The following is a 21333-nucleotide window of genomic DNA, read 5'->3' on the forward strand; positions in this document are numbered from 1 at the left end:
ATCGCGTTTAAAGATTCAGTAGCAGTTTATTAGTAAAAAAAAGTATGCTTACATTAATCGACTACACCTGGTGCATATAGTACGCCTTCGGTTTCCTCAAAATTATCATTTTCAGCGGTTTAAAAAAAACAAAAAAACGTCTGGTCGAAGCAGCTACTGTCAGCGCGTCAATACTCGTCTACACTGACCACGACACGCTCTCTTCTTTTCACAATAAAATTAATAGTATTGCGAATTTTGGTTTGAGATTTTGAGGATATATTTTTAATATGTTTTTCTTTTAGAAAATGTAATTTTAAAAAATCGATTTTTTGACCCCCACACACGGAGAAAATCTGAAAGCAATGAGTATTTTTTCTCATAGCACTGGCTATACTGTGTAAACCAAAAAGTTAAATTTCAAAACTCTGAATGTTTTCCACACAGCACTGAATGCTCTGCAGAAAATAATCACAACTTTTTTTGACAGTAAACAGAGTTTCGTTTCATATTAGTTGACAAAAGATTATTCAGAACTACAAATGTAGCAATAAATTCTTTGCTCGAAGTCGTGACTGCTTTTCTCACAGCTCTGAGTACTGTGTAGAATTATTTTTTAGAATTTAGAAAACAAAGGAACGTTTAACGTCAATTAAAAAGAAGATAGCCATGGTTATTTTTTCTTTTCAAATATTGATTTTAATTGACATGTTTATAAACAGTTAATGAATAACAGAAATAAAGAAATGAAGACTTCAAAAAGTCTTTTTAAAAACTATCGCCTTTTTTTTAATTTTTCAGTTATATAGCAAATAAAGTTATTATACAATAATGAAATAATAAATAATTATTTTTTAAATGAATTATTATATAGATAAATTTTAAATATTTATTTGTATTTCACAAGTTTTTTGATTTTAAGATTTCTTAGCTAATATGAAATTACAACCTAATCTAAATTTATAGATAATTATGATTAAAAAATATTAAGTTTCAACATTATTATTTTAAATATTTACAGGGACTGTCTCGAAATATTTGTGTCGTGTCCGTGTAGTGTCGCGACTCGACACGTTTGAAAACAATTAAAAGTATCGTGGCGAGACCCGACACTTTTAAAAATTTTCAAACGTATCGTGGCACGACCCGACACAGTTAAGAAATTCATAATTGTATCGTGGCGAAGCACGATACGTTTAGAAATTTGTAATCGTATCGTGGCAGGACTGGACACGTTTACGAATTTCCAAAAGTATCGTGGCGCGACTAGGCACAATAAAAATTTGAGAATCGTATCGTGGGGCTAAACTACACGACACAATACAAAAATAATTATGAATTTCGTGTCGCATACAATGAAACTTGTTGATCAACATCTTGACAGTTTATTAATCCTTCAATAACATTTCAAGAAATAAAATTAAAATAAAATAGATATAGATTGAATATATATCAAATGTAAATTATTAAATTTATATTATATTATATTATATTATATTATATTATAATATTATAATATTATAATATTATAATATTATATTATATTATATTATATTATATTATATTATATTATATTATATTATATTATATTATATTATATTATATTATATTATATTATATTATATTATATTATATTATATTATATTATATTATATTATATTATATTATATTATATTATATTATATTATATTATATTATATTATATTATATTATATTATATTATATTATATTATATTATATTATATTATATTATATTATATTATATTATATTATATTATATTATATTATATTATATTATATTATATTATATTATATTATATTATATTATATTATATTATATTATATTATATTATATTATTTCCACGAATTTCTGTTTTCATCTTATACTGTTTATTTTCATGTATTTCTTTTTGTATTATCAACAACTTATTGTCTAGTATGTAAACAAACCACACTTAAAATTAAAAATTATTTTTGTTCAATAAAAGTAATAGATTAATTTAATTTATTAACGTTTTAATATTATTATGATTTAAAGAATTGAAAAAAATGTAAGACTTGATTACGAATTCAATATCAGTTTTTTAAAATTCAAAATGGCGGATCCAATATACCGAATCAAAATAACTAAAAATGGGCAAATTCGTCTAAACCATGTTACCCAGGGGTTTTCGGGGTCGCTGATTACGAATCTGACATCAGTTTTTCAAAGTTCAAAATGGCGGATCCAATATGGCGGAAGACAAAATAAAAAATTAATCGGATTGTATTAAAAACCTATTACTCGGGGGTTTTCAGGGTCATTGATTACGAATTGTGACAAAAGTTTTTCAAAATTCAAAATGTCCCAAAAAACGCTCGAGTAACAAGTTTCAAAAGATCCGATCCTTTTTAAAAAATTGTTCAGCATATTAGATCCGCCATTTTGAATATTAAAAATAGGAAAAGAACTAGGCGCAATTGCGCCTACATCTAGGGTTTCGTGGCGCTTTAAATTTTAATGTCAACTACTGGGACATGTCAACTATAGGGACATGTCAACTATATGGACATGTCAACTATATGGACATGTCAACTATTGGGACATGTCAACTATTGGGACATGTCAATTACTGAGACAGGTCAACTACTGGGACATGTCAATTATAGGGGCATGTTAACTAATGGGACATGTAATGTCCATTCATGTAATGTCCATTCGGGAAAATGTCCATTCAGTAAATGGAGATTTGGGATCTGTGGGCCCCAACATTTGAATTTGGGAGCTCTGGTGCCCCAAAATTTGAATTTGGGATCTGTGGTGCCCCAAAATTCGAATTTGGAAGCTATGTTTGCCCAAAATTTGAATTTGGGATCTGTGGTGCCCCAAAATATACTACGGACAGACGGACGCCAAAGTGAAACTATAACACAGAAAATTAAAAGGCATTAAAATAAGCTGCAACGCTTATTATTTTAATCCAATTTTGCTTATTTTAATCCATTTTGGTATTAAAATAAGCAAAATTAGATTAAAATAATAAGCGTTGCAGCTTATTTTAATGCCTTTTAATTTTCTGTGAAGGCTTTCGGCCATGGGCCACGAAACCCTAAAAAACTGGTCTTACATTTGTAATCAGCGACCCTGAAAACTCCTCAGTAACCGGTTTCAATCCAATCCGATTAATTTTTTATTTTGTCGTCCGCCATATTGGATCCGCCATTTTGAATTTTAAAAAACTGATGTCAGATTCGTAATCAGCGACCCCGAAAACCCCTGGGTAACATGGTTTAGACGAATTTGCCCATTTTTAGTTATTTTGATTCGGTATATTGGATCCGCCATTTTGAATTTTAAAAAACTGATATTGAATTCGTAATCAAGTCTTACATTTTTTTCAATTCTTTAAATCATAATAATATTAAAACGTTAATAAATTAAATTAATCTATTACTTTTATTGAACAAAAATAATTTTTAATTTTAAGTGTGGTTTGTTTACATACTAGACAATAAGTTGTTGATAATACAAAAAGAAATACATGAAAATAAACAGTATAAGATGAAAACAGAAATTCGTGGAAATAATATAATATAATATAATATAATATAATATAATATAATATAATATAATATAATATAATATAATATAATATAATATAATATAATATAATATAATATAATATAATATAATATAATATAATATAATATAATATAATATAATATAATATAATATAATATAATATAATATAATATAATATAATATAATATAATATAATATAATATAATATAATATAATATAATATAATATAATATAATATAATATAATATAATATAATATAATATAATATAATATAATATAATATAATATAATATAATATAATATAATATAATATAATATAATATAATATAATATAATATAATATAATATAATATAATATAATATAATATAATATAATATAAAAATTATATATTATTGTATATTATTTTGTATGCATATTATTATTAGTATTATTATTATTCCATATATACTATATTATAACAGATAATACATAATAGATAAGTTTAAATTAATTGAACAATTTTTTTTCATGCGACACGACATATTTATGCAGAATTATCGTGTCGTGGCAAGTCATGATACGATACGATTCTCAAATTGTTAATGTGTCTAGTCGCGCCACGATACTTTTGGAAATTCGTAAACGTGTCCAGTCCTGCCACGATACGATTACAAATTTCTAAACGTATCGTGCTTCGCCACGATACAATTATGAATTTCTTAACTGTGTCGGGTCTTGCCACGATACGTTTGAAAAGTTTGAAAAGTGTCGGGTCTCGCCACGATACTTTTAATTGTTTTCAAACGTGTCGAGTCGCGACACTACACGGACACTTTCTTAAAATTCAACAACATTTCGTGTCCGAGACAGTCCCTGAATATTTATCTCGTGAAGTAAAAAAAATTATTATTTCTTACGTTTATTAATAAAAAGTAATTTGTTTAATATTATTGAAGTTTATTACTTCTTATTTAATTAAATATAAATAATTTTAGTCAAATAATCTGTGTTTCATAAAAATATAAGAAAATATCTAAAATTGATTAAAATTGGCGTGAACGCTTGTTTAAAATTGTTATTTATTTTTTATTAAAGGTTAAATGTTCTTTTATTTTTTTAATCCTAAAAAATAATTCTACACAGTACTCAGAGCTGTGAGGAAAGCAGTCACGACTTCGAGCGAAGAATTTATTGCTATATTCCTAGCTTTGAAAACACTGTTGTCCATTAATATAAACCGAAATTTTAATAACTGTCAAAAAAATAGTGATTATTTTCTACAGAGCATTGAGTGCTGTGCAGAAAACATTCAGAGTTTTGGAATTTAATTTTTTGGTTTCCACAGTAGCCAGTGATGTGAGAAAAAATACTCAGTGCTTTCAGATTTTCTCCATGTACCTTAATTAAGATTTAATTTTTATACTGTGTTTTTAAATTCTAGGACTATTTTGAGATTAATTATTTTTTTTCAATATTTATTTTGTAAATATATTTTACGTTCATTACACGGAGAAATATCGAAAAACGAATAAAGTAACTTTTACTACTTTAAAAGTAAAACCGGAACTGTCCGCAGTTTTTGCGTATTTTTTGCCATTTTTTACTTCAGAATTAGTAAAATTTACTCTGGAAATAGTAAAAATTATTCCGGACATAGTAAATTTGACTATTTCTGGAGTAAAAATTGCCGGAAATAGTAGATTTAATGATTCAACCGGCTGGTTGCTGGCATTCTACTGCCTGACAACCGCCTTGGATCAAAAATTATTTAAATGATATTTTCAATAAATATGAATAAAAAAATATTAATTAATTGCAAAAGCCACATTTTAATGAGAATTTATCAATAGTTCACTTTACACATTATTAAATACACTTATTGATATTTTTTATTATGTACACATTTGAAAAATCCTATCGCTTGGGGGTTCGAACCTACGCTTATAATCGAATATTTACGCACCGAAATCACGCACGCTAACTACTACACGCTAAACTCGCATGGAACTTTCGGATTGTAAATGCATTCTTGAAGTGTTACTAGCTTAAATAAAAATTTAAAAATTCTTACGCGGTTATGAACATTTTTTAAATACGAACTGATGTTACAGGTATATTTTAAATATTTTATTCAATGTATATTTATGAATAATTAAATATTTTTCCTAAAAAAAGTTTGTTATATTTTTATCATTCTATTTTTTTAATACATAATATTTCAAAAATATTTATTCTATTAAATAATTTTAGTATGAATTTTGTATTGTGTAACAATTTTCAAAAACTAGAATTCATATATAATTAACCAAAATTAGGTTCTTTAAACTAATGTAAAATAAATAGACTGTAAATATAAACCTCAATTAATTATATATTTAATTTAAAAATAAAATTAATTACACCCAAAAAAAAGTAATCTTATACTTAGAGGAAAATTCCTCTTCTAATATCCTCTAAATATTTCCTCTTAAAACAAGATTATTCAATTGAAATGTAGAATATTTTTATTCTTCATTTTAATGGAAGAATGACAAAAGGATTCCTTTTGTATTTTCCTCTTTAATTAAGATTTTCCGTTTTAAATTTAGAAGATTTAAAAAAAGGAAACGGAAAAAAATAATGTAATCGTTTGATCCCTTTCCCTGGGTATGATAGTTGTGAAGTTGTTTTTTAACCTTTCAGTTTTAATATTTCTGGTAAAATGTCAACAAAAAGGACAAAAAAATGGATTTGCTTTATTAAAAATACAGAAAATATAGTTAAATTCAAATTAAATGAATATTTTTAACGCTATTTTTAGATTTAAAAAAATTTGGATATTTCTTGTGAAATTTTACTACTCAGGTAAATAGAAATACTATAACCCCATTTTTGAATCTTTCGAATTTTTTAAATCTTTTTATTTACTTTTTTAAAAAAGTTTTAAAACGTTAAATAATTTCATATATGAAATTTTTTTCTGTCCTATAAAAAATGTTAACTTTTAAACATATCATCATGTTTTAAAATTATTTTTGCGCTGAAAATCTCGTTGATCATTACAACTGATTAATGAAAACTTATTTTTTGTATTTTAATTATCAATATAAAATGTTGATAATTAACCAAAAACATGACATTGTTAATGTTATATTAAAAAACAATTTTTATTATTATATTGAAATGAACTATTATAATTTTACTTAATTTTAATTTAAAAATGTATTTTCTGCAAAGATTTTATTATTTGATTGAAATTATAAATATTTTATTGATGGCTTTGACATTAAAAACAATTTTACGAGGTTTGGATGTCGACATTTAATTTAAGAGGAAAATCCTCTTAAATGAAGAATAATAATTTTGATACCAAAATTAAGAGGAAAATATGCATTTATTTTAGAGGAATCCTCTAGATTGAAAATTACTTTTTTTAGGGTGTAATAATTAATTTGTAAATCATTTATAATTTAGAAATATATATATATATATATATATATATACCCGTGTGGAAAAGTGATGAGGGCCCCCAGTGGGGGCCCTTATGGATCGCCCTCATGCCATGAGGGGCGCATATGGATGATCCATAGGGGCCCCTCATGGAAACGACATGCTCATCGATGAGGGCGCCCGCATGGGCGATCCATGAGGGTGCCCCTACGGGCGCCCTTATGGGCCCTCACGTTTGCCCTCATCTTGCCCTCAAGTTTGCCATAATGTTTTTTAATCAATAATATTAATAATAAAAGTTAATTAATAATAAATAAGCTTAAGTTATGAATAAATAACATATTTATTTAATAATTATTCAATTTTAAATTAAATTCTTACTCAAATTGAATTTATTAATTAACGTTCTAATTAATTAACTGTCGGATATAATTAAAAGTAATAATAAATTAATTAATTAAAAAATTAAAAAATATGTAATTTATGCATACTATTAACGGATATTTTCATTTTTCAATTAATTCATACATAGAATTAATGATTAAACGCAAACCTGAGAAATAAATAAATCTAACGCATGGGGGGAATCGAACCTACGACCTACGGACTACGAGTCTAACGCTTTACCAACTACGCTACGCACGCTACTTCAAAACGAATGCTAACTTCTTGATGCTATTTAAACTTGAAAAATACCTAACAAAGAAAAGTGCTTAACATCATTTAGTTAAAGTTAAGATATTAAATTATATTTTCCTATCAAATGCAATTTATAAAATATAATTAATTATATGCTTTATGATTATTATCATGAATCATCTCAGGTGAATTTTCAAAAAAGTGTAAATATATTTTTATTAAAAACGCGTTTTTCGTTGTTCTGAATCATTGGAAACATTCATTTTTTGTTGATAAAAAAATATTTGATTTTTGGACTTAGAAAATTTTGCTAATCGATCATGAGGGCGATCCATGCGGGCCCCTACGATGGCCCTCATCTATTTTGCCATAAGTGTGAGTGTTATTTTCAAAAAAGTGTAAATATATTTTTTTTAAAAACGCGTTTTTCGTTGTTCTGAATCATTGGAAACATTCATTTTTTGTTGACGAAAAAATATTTGAATTTTGGACTTAGAAAATTTTGCTAATCGATCATGAGGGCGATCCATGCGGGGCCCCTACGGTGCCCCTCATGGATTCGCCATATGGATCAGCCCTCATGGGCCCCCGAACTCTTGAGGGCAAGATCGTGGCTTTTTCCACACGGGTATATATATATTTAAAAATAATGATTAAATAATAATATTATAATTAAATTAATTATTGTAATGATTAATTAATCACGACATATGGGTAAGAATTCCTGAAGTGGCCCCCTAATATTTTTTGTGTAATAGAAAAAAGTGATACTCATATATTTTAGTAGTCCATGATGTCACTAAAAAACCCCTGAAACGATTTTTCAAAATTCGAATTTTTTCATAAGTTATAAACAATTAAACTTTTTTGCAACGTTTTGGAAAAAATTCTGTATCTTGAAATTGGCTGAACCGATTTTAATAAAAATTGGTTTGGAGAAAGATTAAGATACGTACTTTTGATAAATAAATAAATTATGAATAAAAAGTATAATTTGTTTAAACAAATTATATTGTTAAATTTTAACTTTATAAATTAACAATGTTCTCAGTCGATTTTTCCAATTTTTTTTATAGAATCATAAAAAGGGGCTTTTCACGATTCCATGACAAAAATAAAAAAGTGGGATTCTCAAAAACTTTAGAAGATACAGAATTTTTAGTCTTAACGCGCGCGAGTTTTCTGAGTAGCTCACGCATACGGCACGGCATCTCCCGCGCGCTCCGCGCCAACCAAGACTCCATATAAGAGTTCCCGATTATAATATTTTATTAACTAAATTAAACTGAACAGTTGTTTATATGTATTTTATTATGCATATCATTTTTTTAATAATTAATAATTTTTGGCTTATAAAACGTTTTCGTTTTCTTTAATTTGTTGATGGCTGCTTTGCACGAAAAACAAATGAACTGTCCTATTAAATTTTTAAATCTATAATTCCACGAATTAGGCACTTTCACAAGATTTTTATAAACTGCTTTATGTTCGTTTTTTTTCAACGGGTTGCAGCAAGTATTTGCTTTTGGCATATTTTAAGATTTGTTTTTATAGCACATACGCGAAAAAGTAAAATTTTTAATATACAACGTGAAAAATACTAATCGAAACAACAAACACGGACTTACATTTATGTATACGTAAAGAAAATACTATGATCTAAAAACGAAATTATCATGTTAGGTGAATGACCAGACGATTGTCGCGATTCTTTTGTTTTCACGTGAAAACGCGCAAATTTTCATTCAGTGCGCATAAACGTGAAATTTGTTAAAATTTTGACAGCAAACGTTAAACAATGCGGTCTAGAAAAATAAAACACGGATTCGCAATAATATATTTTATTATTCATTGATACATAAACAAAGCAATTAAAAATCGTTGAAAATTTATCATTAAAATTAAATAATCAGAAACTTATTATAAACAGAAATTTTATAAATAATAAAAATTATTAAATATAAACAAAAATGATATGAATAATAAAATACATATAAACAACTGTTTAGTTTAATTGAGTTAATAAAATATTATAATCGGGAACTCTCATGGAGTCTTGGTTGGCGCGGGGCGCGCGGGAGATGCCGTGCCGTATGCGTGAGCTACTCAGAAAACTCGCGCGCGTTAAGACTAAAAATTCTGTATCTTCTAAAGTTTTTGAGAATCCCACTTTTTTATTTTTGTCATGGAATCGTGAAAAGCCCCTTTTTATGATTCTATAAAAAAAATTGGAAAAATCGACTGAGAACATTGTTAATTTATAAAGTTAAAAATTAACAATATAATTTGTTTAAACAAATTATACTTTTTATTCATAATTTATTTATTTATCAAAAGTACGTATCTTAATCTTTCTCCAAACCAATTTTTATTAAAATCGGTTCGGCCAATTTCAAGATACAGAATTTTTTCCAAAACGTTGCAAAAAAGTTTAATTGTTTATAACTTATGAAAAAATTCGAATTTTGAAAAATCGTTTCAGGGGTTTTTTAGTGACATCATGGACTACTAAAATATATGAGTATCACTTTTTTCTATTACACAAAAAATATTTGGGGGCCACTTCAGGAATTCTTACCCATATTTAAAATAAATATATATGATTACATAGAAAAACATAATATTAATTCAAGGAAACCCATATATTTGTCCGTATTTGATAAAATATTTTCTTGATCCAAGAAAATTAGGGAATGGTTTTCTTGATTCAATACTATTTTTTTTGCAGTGAATTGATAATGGGAATTATAATATAATATTATAATATTATAATATTTAATTCAAGCAAGTTTAGAGGGCATATCTAAAGAATGGTGGAATTTAGTCAAAGCAGGGAATGAGGATTATTTAAATTTCAAAGAAACATTTGCAAATCGTTTCTGGAATAAAGAAATTTGTTTTAAAATTAGTAAAAATTAACAATTTGATAATTATAATCCAAATGGTATGCATATGCGATTAAAATAATAAATAAATTATTAATTATTAATTAATCATTATTTATTACAAACATTTATTTTAAAATATTATTATTTATGTTATGTTTCTTAGGACGTAAATATTTCTTTAAAACAAATCAAAACTTCGTAAATAAGTATTACAAAAAAAAAGAAACAAAAAATGACCTGCAGTTAAATTTGATTATCATATTGATTGTACATAATCGGTAAGATCTTGAATGCCTTAAGTTAATAAATTTAGTTTCCACGAATGAGGGTAGTAAATTTTTACAATTCACAAGAAAATTCAAAAGGTGTGTGCAGTTAAGCGCGTAAACAGAAACCGTGAGGGATTGCGTTTCTTAGCGTGACATGCCCTTACGTGACGTGAACTTGCAATTACCTGGATTACACGAGTGGAGAAATTCTCTTGCTCAATATCATACTACTTAAATCTACATGCCCAAGCTAAATTTTCTAAAATGCATTATGTGCCCGGTTTTCGCGACGAGGTGTACATATATTATTATATACTATTTTTTTTCTTTGTTAAATAATTAAGATTTCAAAAATTTATTTATTTTTAAACAGTTAAATTTTCCACACTGAACCGGACAAAATGGTTATTTAATAAATTAAAAAAAAAAAATAAATAAAAAATACTTTTCACGTCAAGAAATATATATAGAGCAATTATATCGTATTATTATGTTGTATGTTTAAAAATTACGAGCACAGTAATTTTCCATAATCTAATATATATATAAAAGCTTAAAAGGAAAAAAAAAATCTTTGTAAATATACCTACAGAAATAGTTGAAAAGCAACTCAATCACTTTAGTAAGATTTACTCTAAAATCCAGTAATATTTTATTTAAAATTTCTAGAATTTTTTACTGATTTAAACAGTTCAATCTGTTTTACCGATTAATGATAATGCAGATTTGATTGGTTAAATCAGTATTAATTCGACTAATGTTCAGTGAAATATGACTGAATTTCAGTGAAAATGTTATTAAAGTGATTATATTGCTAAATTTTAACTATTTCATCAGTAAAATTGCTCTGATTCAAATTTAGAAAGTAAAAAGCAAAAAATTATAGGTTATGTTTCAAAATTTAAAAAAAAAATAAAAATAAAACTGTAAACATAACCTGTAATTTAATTTTCTTAAAAAATTTGTTAAACACAATTATAATATTTTTAAAAAACCAACACAATTAATAATAATAATAATAAATTAATAGTAAAATATAGAAAAAATAACTTTTAATGAAAATTTAAATAAAAAAAAATTTTATGATAAACGTTTTATCTATATTTGAAATTGTAAAATTTTACAAAATAAAAAGAGTTGTTTTAACAAAAGAGGAAGTAGTTATTTATAGCACAGACAATTTCTGCGATAAGAGAACCCTCATATCTAGTGAGGATCAAGTGAAAATAGAGCGGTTTCGTCAGACATGTGGGCTCTCTTTCTCTCTCTCAGTAGAAAATGACTTTTCAGCACGGCAATTAAAACTTTTAAAAAGTATTTATGTCTTGCTGAAACGGAACCTCTTCAATAGACAGGAACCCGCACGTGTCTAACTTCGATCACGTTCAAGTGAAAATTATCGGTTTGGTCAGACGTAACGACTCATTCTCTGTTTTATATTTTATATGAAATAATTTATAATTCTATACAAAAAAAATGCTTATAAATCAATTATAATATTACCTATTCAAGTCATATTTTATTTTTCCCAATAAATTATTATTTTTGCTATTTTTATAAAAAATACTAATTTATATACATATATGAGGCAAAATTCCTGAAATGTCCGAACAAAAAATTAAAAGTTCTCGAATTTAATCCATACTTTTCTAAAATGTTGTTATTGTTGGTGAAAGTCTAAAAATCAATTATTATTGAATTTAATTAAATAGGTTTTGAATTACAACGTTTTTATTTTTGACTTTTGAAAAAAAAAATTTTTTTCAATGTACAATATTTATAAGTAGAATGCATAAATGTTAACATATATATAATGATTTTTAAAGCTTTTTTGACGGGCTACACGCTGTTGATAAAATTTTTTTCTTTTAAATAACATTTGACCTTGAAATTCAAGGTCAAAATGTTAATTTACGTTTATCTTAAAATCGGATTTTTTAAAATTATTTTTAACTATCTCAATGGAAAGCTTGACTAAATGTTAACTAATTGTTTATTAACAATCTACTTATCCAAAATACTTCATATAAGGCTCGTTGGATGCGGAATTACGTTAAGTTTCAATTGCTAACTTCAGAATTACGGTAACTTTATTCGTTTGTAAAATATTTGATTTGTTATAAACATTAATTAATTAATTAATTAATTTCTCAAAAACTTTAAAAGATCCTACTCTGAAAATTACATGTTTTGTAGGAAATTAGTCAAGCTTTCCATTGAGATAGTTAAAAATAATTTTAAAAAATCCGATTTTAAGATAAACGTAAATTAACATTTTGACCTTGAATTTCAAGGTCAAATGTTATTTAAAAGAAAAAAATTTTATCAACAGCGTGTAGCCCGTCAAAAAAGCTTTAAAAATCATTATATATATGTTAACATTTATGCATTCTACTTATAAATATTGTACATTGAAAAAAATTTTTTTTTTCAAAAGTCAAAAATTAAAAACGCTGTAATTCAAAAACTATTTAATTAAATTCAATAATAATTGATTTTTAGACTTTCACCAACAATAACAACATTTTAGAAAAGTATGGATTAAATTCGAGAACTTTTAATTTTTTGTTCGGACATTTCAGGAATTTTGCCTCATATGTGATGCTCCACGAAAAAAGGAATAAGTGAAATTTCACTTAAAATGTGTCAAAAGTCTTCCACGTAGAAAAATAAGTGTATATGCACTCTTAAATAAGTGGTTTTCACTCAAAAATAAGTGAAGTTTCACTTATTTTTAAGTGCATATACACTTATTTTTCTACGTGGAAGACTTTTGACACATTTTAAGTGAAATTTCACTTATTCAGATTTAGAGAGAACATAATTGAAATCGAGAATCGAAACAATTAATAATTGAAATAATTGATAACCGAATCAATCGGTAATTGAAATAATTGATCATCGATAATCGATATATTGAAATCCATAATCGAAACAATGGATAATCAAAATAATCGCTAATCGAAATAATTAAAAAATCGATAATCTAAATAATTAAAATATAATCGATATATCGAAATAATTGACAATCAATAAAAGAAACAATCTATAATCAAAATAGTCGATAACAAGACAATTTTGAAAAATTTCTGTCTGATAAAACAAAAAATTTAATATCTCAAAAAAAAGGATCTCAAAAAAATAATATCAGAAATAAATGTCATATCAGTGAAATAATTTATTAAGAAATTGCTTTCATTTACATATACCATTTCCAGAATATTAGAATTCAATATTTTACAAAACTTCTCCAACAGAAATTTTTGTCTAAATAATGGATTTTTAATGACCTTCAATAATTTAAATAAAAAAAAACCTGAACCCCTAAAAAATGTACTACATACATAAAAGAATATTTTTCAGAATTTCTTGAATAGGAATTTACTTTTTAAAAATTAAAAATGGTTATTTGAAATTAATTTTAGTACCATTTAAAATGTCTAAATTAACTCTAAATTTCTGTAGACAAAAATTTTGAAAATACAAAATTTTAATATTAATTAATTTTTATGTGACTGTTTCTATAGAATCATTTCACGTGGGAAATTTTTCTTATTTTTTCTTTTTGTTTTCAGCAGAAATGCAATTCGAAATTTTTTTTTTATTTATTTTTACATCTTTAAATAAACGCTTGACTTGATTTTAACAGTAAAAATGTAATTTATTAGATTCTTTACACCAACGAAATTAATTGATTATCAGAATTGTTTATGCTCTACTCTTCTCTATAAAATGGAACAATTTTTGTTCTTTGAAAAGTGAATATGGTCTTATCAATATATCCCATTCGAAAGGTTTGCAAAGCAAAGATAAAATTATTATAAGTTAATCATCAACTCTCACATTTATTACTAAACCGTGTATAATTTAAGCTTATTCAAGTTGAATTTCTGAATGTAATCTATCATTACTGGCACATAAAGGAAGCGCCCTAAAAATCTGATTTAATTCTTTCTATCTCATTTCTCCAGCTTGAATTATAAAAAAAAATTTAATAGACAAAAAAAAAATTTTAATTTATAATCCAAATTTAATTAATTTTTTTTTTGAAACTATAATATAATGCGCAAAAAAAAAATTTTAATCTTGGCTCACATTTTAGAATACAGTCTCAATCAATTTTATTCGAATTTTAATTATTCAGTTAGAAGAATAATAAAATACCGATTAAAATATAAGAATAATGTAAAAAAAATAAGAATATTTCTTAATTTTAGAATTGATTCTTATTTCAAGAAAATTATACTATAATTAAACCAAGTTAACTATACACACGGAGAAAAAAAGATTATTAAACGGGTTGCATGATTATGTTCTAAAAATCATTAGTTAGAATTGTCATTTTATCGAATTTTATTTGTCATAATTATTTTTGAGCAGAATTTTTATTTGTTCGAATTAGTATTTTCGGCGCGATTTTTAAAATCAACCAATCAAAAATTATTCATAAAATTGTGATTGGTTGATTTTAAAAATCGCGCCGAAAACTGCACATTGTCTTTGATTTTCTGTTATTTTCATTTTCAAATTAAATAGTGAAATGGTCTCCGCAATTGTACTATTACCAAAATATCTGAAAAAAAATTCGTTTAATTTTGAGTCGATTCAATTCGGCTATGATTGATGTAAATTGATTAAATTTTTTGCATCAAAAAATGAGACCGTTTCGTGTATCATATCTAAAAATGATACACAAAACGATCTCTTTTTGATATAACTTATGTGCATCAAAACGTTGCAATAGAAAAAGATACAACCAAGTTTACTGTGTATAAATTTTATTAATTATTATTAATTTAACACCCGTTTATTAGAAATAGTTCACACCCAAAAAAAAGTAATCTTATACTTAGAGGAAAATTCCTCTTCTAATATCCTCTAAATATTTCCTCTTAAAACAAGATTATTCAATTGAAATGTAGAATATTTTTATTCTTCATTTTAATGGAAGAATGACAAAAGGATTCCTTTTGTATTTTCCTCTTTAATTAAGATTTTCCGTTTTAAATTTAGAAGATTTAAAAAAAGGAAACGGAAAAAAATAATGTAATCGTTTGATCCCTTTCCCTGGGTATGATAGTTGTGAAGTTGTTTTTTAACCTTTCAGTTTTAATATTTCTGGTAAAATGTCAACAAAAAGGACAAAAAAATGGATTTGCTTTATTAAAAATACAGAAAATATAGTTAAATTCAAATTAAATGAATATTTTTAACGCTATTTTTAGATTTAAAAAAATTTCTTGTGAAATTTTACTACTCAGGTAAATAGAAATACTATAACCCCATTTTTGAATCTTTCGAATTTTTTAAATCTTTTTATTTACTTTTTTAAAAAAGTTTTAAAACGTTAAATAATTTCATATATGAAATTTTTTTCTGTCCTATAAAAAATGTTAACTTTTAAACATATCATCATGTTTTAAAATTATTTTTGCGCTGAAAATCTCGTTGATCATTACAACTGATTAATGAAAACTTATTTTTTGTATTTTAATTATCAATATAAAATGTTGATAATTAACCAAAAACATGACATTGTTAATGTTATATTAAAAAACAATTTTTATTATTATATTGAAATGAACTATTATAATTTTACTTAATTTTAATTTAAAAATATATTTTCTGCAAAGATTTTATTATTTGATTGAAATTATAAATATTTTATTGATGGCTTTGACATTAAAAACAATTTTACGAGGTTTGGATGTCGACATTTAATTTAAGAGGAAAATCCTCTTAAATGAAGAATAATAATTTTGATACCAAAATTAAGAGGAAAATATGCATTTATTGTAGAGGAATCCTCTAGATTGAAAATTACTTTTTTTAGGGTGCATATAGGGCTCGTTGGATGCGGATTTTGATAAGCATTCTAATGGTGTTTTTAAAATTACTCTAATTTTATTTGTTCGTAAAATATTTCATTTTTTATTAACTTTTGTTAGTTAATTATTAATTAATTAATATCTCGAAAACAAAAAATAATGCCATCTCAAAAATTTAACCATCGATTTATTAAGACTTAAACAATATTCATGATTTTTTTCGCGCTTCTAAATGAGGGAGAACATGTTTAACAGTTATAAACAAATTTTATATTTTAAACAAATTGTTTAAAAATTAATATTTTTTTAAAAAAATAATTTTTTTCTAAAAGTTTAAGATCTTCCGCGTAAAAAACACTAACAACATTTTTCTCTATTTTTAGTAGGAAAAAAGTTATAAGTATATTAAAAAAATATTGCTCAAATTTGTTATTGTAAATATCTCGAAAAATATTAAAAATTTTAAATTCAAAATTTGTACACTTATTTAGCACTACTATCACTACAATTTACCGAATTTTGAAAAAAATCCGAGACATGACCCCGTATTCTCATATGAAATGCCTCTTATGATAAACGATTTTAAATGAAATAATTTTTTAAAATGAAAAATTCTATAATTTTTTTTCTAAAAAATATTTCTTGTAGTTTTCATTCATCAACAAATTATAAAAAAAATATTTTTTAAACAAAAAATTAGAGAAATTTTCATTAAAAAAAAATTATTTCTTTAAAAATTGTTTATCATAAACGTTGTTGCGTACTTCAGCTTCGTCGAAATAATTAGTTTAAATTTTCTGAAGTTTAAAACAAATGATGAAAAAAAGTGTACCATTCACAGAGGAAAAAATATAGTAGAGTAGTGTAAATATTATTATTCAGAAGATCAAATTGACTAAATAAATTTTTAACATTGAAAATTTAATACTCCAGTTTTCTCCGTGGATAAATTAATAAATTTTTGTAACAATTTTTGTGGAAAAAATTAATAACACAAAATATGGTATTTAAAAAAATGAAAAATATATAAAATCCTTTTTAAAATATGTCGGAAGAACATGTAGATCATAATGATTAAATTATCTATAAATAAATAATAAAAAAAAATTCGCCAAAACTTTTCAGATATTCATTATATATGAAGCCAAAAACAGATGAAAATTGCAAAAAGCTGAAGAAAATCTATTTATCTTACAAGAAAATTCAATTTTCCATGCGAGACACTTTTTACATGTAATATGTTTTGAATATATATATATAAATTTTTACGTACCGTAGGAGTAGAGTATGGGGAATATTTCCCGGGAAATCCGTAAAGGAAATTGTCGGAATCCTGAGTAGTTGTGTTCGTCGTCAGGTTCAAAAACCAGGTGCTGTCGGTTGTTACGTACTTCCCCTCCATACGACCCTAACCGAAATTCTGGAGCATTCCAAACGCTCCTGGTCACTCTGACTACGTCATACTTCCGAGCTTTTCGTCGCCAATCTCCACAGTAAATCAACGCACGCATTGAATTTTTCTAGTTTTACAAACTTTCTTTCAAACTTAAAATAATATTGTCAACATTGTAGCAGCAGCAGCAGCAGTAGCACCTCACCTTCATTCTCACCATTCTGTAACAAACAAACCAAAAACTTTATTTATATTTCTGAAAAAAAGTATTTTATAGTTCTCAGAAAAATGCACAAACTTTTCAACAAAAATTCACACTTTTATTTATCAAAATATGAAAATTGTTATATATGGATGAAAGAAAAATCACAAATAATATTCACATAATATTTCGATTCCAATGTAAAAAGGTAATTTCTGTGACTACAAACAAAAACCAATAGTTACTTTTGTATTTAACCCCTTCGCAGTCAAGGCCAAAATATCATAAGTGGGCCCGAAATGTCAGTAAATTTTTGAATGACCAAAATTTGTGTAAATGTGTATACTATGGTATTTAAGGTCGCTGATTACGATTCCAAAGTCAGATTTTAAAAATTCAAAATGGCGGAGCCAATATGGCGGACGATTTTTAAAAAAAAAGCAAAAATTATTTAAAAATAATTAAAAATTGTTACTCGGGAGTTTTTGGGGTCGCTGATTACGAATCTAAAGTCAGATTTCAAAAATTCAAAATGGCGGAACCAATATGGCAGACAATTTTTTCAAAAAATGGCAAAAATTATTTAAAAATACTTAAAAATTGTTACTTGGGGGTTTTTGGGGTCGCTGATTACGATTCTAAAGCCTGATTTCAAAAATTCAAAATGGCCGAGCCAATATGGCGGACAATTTTTCAAAATGGTGTTATTTTGCGTTTTATCATTAAACATTGAATTATTTAAATAAAAGTCAAATGTTAATATAGTTCTACTTCAGTAACAGCAAAAGTTATATTCCTTAAGTTGATCCATGAAGAAAATAATCAATTTTCTAATTGATTTATCCTTTTTTTACACATTTTAAGATTCAACTTTGTACAGGGCATCACAAAATCGTCTCCACCGGCATCCACCGACTCTTCAATATTTAAAAAAAAATAGAATATAATTAAATAATAAAGGTTAAATAAAGTGTAGTTATATTATTTTAGTCAATATATATGTGAAACATATGAAACTGATTAAAAATAAATGATAATTTTCTCAAAAAAAAAAAAAAAAAAAAATTATTAACGCCAGCTCCACCGGTTCCACCGACCCCAGCGTCTCCACCCGCCACAGAATTTCGACCGTCACTAGTGCAAGTTTAATACACAATGAAACAAACGAAATTAAAAATATTTATTATAAACTATCATAGCTCCGGTAAGTTTACTTTAACTTACCAAATAAATTTCTATAAATTACAGTATAAATTTCCGTAAATTACCGCATAAATTTCCATAAATTACCGAAATAAAATTTTTAATTGTCGTTCGCGCTATATATATTTTTGTAAATTACCGCGAAAATTTCCATAAATTACCGCGGAAATTTTCGTAAATTACCAAAATAATAATTTTTAATTGTGATTTATGCTTTACACATTTTTATGAATTTTAGACAAAATTTCTATAAATTACCGCATAAATTTCCATAAATTACCTCGAAAATTTCCGTAAATTATCGAAATAAAAATTTTTAATTGTCGTTCGCGCTATATATATTTTTGTGAATTACCCCAAAAATTCCCATAAACATTTTAAATCAAATTTCAACTATTTTATAGAATTCAACAAGCAAAGAAATTTTTTTTTAATTTGTTTAAAAAAATTAAAAAATTATAAAAAATTTTTCCGGCCCACCATGGATATTTATTTCTTGACACTTTATCTTCAAAAATATGTTTTGATATTTATCATTTCGATAAAAAAATATTTTTAAAGTTTCAGACACCAAATCGTGCGCTACGCGGAGAATCACCCATATCGACATTTTTGGGTATTAGAGAAGATTTTCTTTCCCAAAGAAAATTTTCTCTTTGTTTAAATTATTTAAATGTATTTAACTGCATACAGATTAATTCTACACACGCATAATTAAAAAAGAAAGATATTTAAGTCTACACTAAATGAAAAATTTATTAAATATTTAATAAAATAATTTATTGTAATAAATTTAAAATTAAATTGAATGGACAAAGAATAGAAGGAAGGGAGACGCTAGTGTAGCTAAAAAGTGCAGAATCAGAATTCAATTATTTTAAAAATTTTTGTTTAGAATTAAACAGAATTCAGTTAAACAAAATAATGTAAAAAATTTTTATGTATCGAATTTATCTGTATAAATCTAAATCGTAATAGTTTGAGCGTATTATTATTTTTAAAATTAACTCGCGTAGAATTAAACTATGCACAAATTACCAGTATTTAATTGAATTGCGTACCGAGTTAAACACTCATCATCATTTTAAAAAATGCTTATATAGAATTAAACTGTATGCAGTTAAACAAACGTATATGAAATTTCAAAATTATATTATATATAATCAAATCATATAGAGTCGAAGGTATTATTATTTTCAAAATTAACTCAAGAACAGTGTTGAATTCTGTACAATTTAACTCTATGGAATTAAACTGTATCAAATTGAACATTATAAATTTTCTACTTTTAAATGATAATTAAATTCTAGTTTTTTAAAAGAATGACAAAAATTCAATAAGAGAAATTATCCTATAAATTAAATTTACAACTCGACAATGAAAAATACTTAAAAATCCATCAAAAATACAAGAAATAAAATTTGTTAATTGAAAAAAAAATTGAAAAATTAAAACAAAATTTTAGTAAAAAAAAAAAAATAAATAAAAGAACAAAAAAAACAAAAAAAAAACACGATAAACTGTTATATTGTATGAAATTGTTTCTCTCGTGTATATAAAATTGCACTCGATACATTGGAAATTGCGAAAAAAGAATTACGATTCTCTTTGAAGTTTTGTCGATCAAATAAATATATATAGGATAGATTAAAAAAAACCCTAAGATCAAAGGTTATTGAACAGAGTTGACATGATTGTGTATATATATCGCATATATACCCTTTTTATAATTCTAGAAATCTATATATATATATAATATAAATTATAGCTACAAAGAGTCTGGAATGCGGACATAAAAATTTAATATTTCTGTGTGTTTGTGTTTTAATGTAGAGAAAAAGAGCATAAATCATTTTATCGATTGAATCTTTTTCAATGGTTATCACCCTTGTGTCATAAAAAACTCGCTCACGTTATATTCGCGCTGTTTTTTTTTTTTTTTTTTTTTTTTTTTTTTGTCA

General features: G+C 25.1%; 1 protein-coding gene across 7 annotated transcripts in view; it reads right to left on the reverse strand.

Annotated features, from left to right (window-relative positions):
- LOC127280826 (5-hydroxytryptamine receptor 1-like) overlaps positions 1–21333 on the reverse strand; it is a 262830-nt gene that overhangs the window by 13940 nt on the left and 227557 nt on the right. For all 7 annotated transcript variants that reach the window (XM_051304105.1, XM_051304103.1, XM_051304102.1 and 4 more), the window contains one exon: positions 17848–18188. In XM_051304105.1, coding sequence (XP_051160062.1) covers positions 17848–17976 — 129 coding nt within the window. In that variant the 5' untranslated portion in view covers positions 17977–18188. The remainder of the gene's footprint in view (positions 1–17847; positions 18189–21333) is intronic.

This window comes from Leptopilina boulardi, unplaced genomic scaffold (assembly GCF_019393585.1).
Source record: "Leptopilina boulardi isolate dan_hultmark-lab unplaced genomic scaffold, ZJU_Lbou_2.1 LbouV2_255, whole genome shotgun sequence".
NCBI lineage: Eukaryota > Metazoa > Arthropoda > Insecta > Hymenoptera > Figitidae > Leptopilina > Leptopilina boulardi.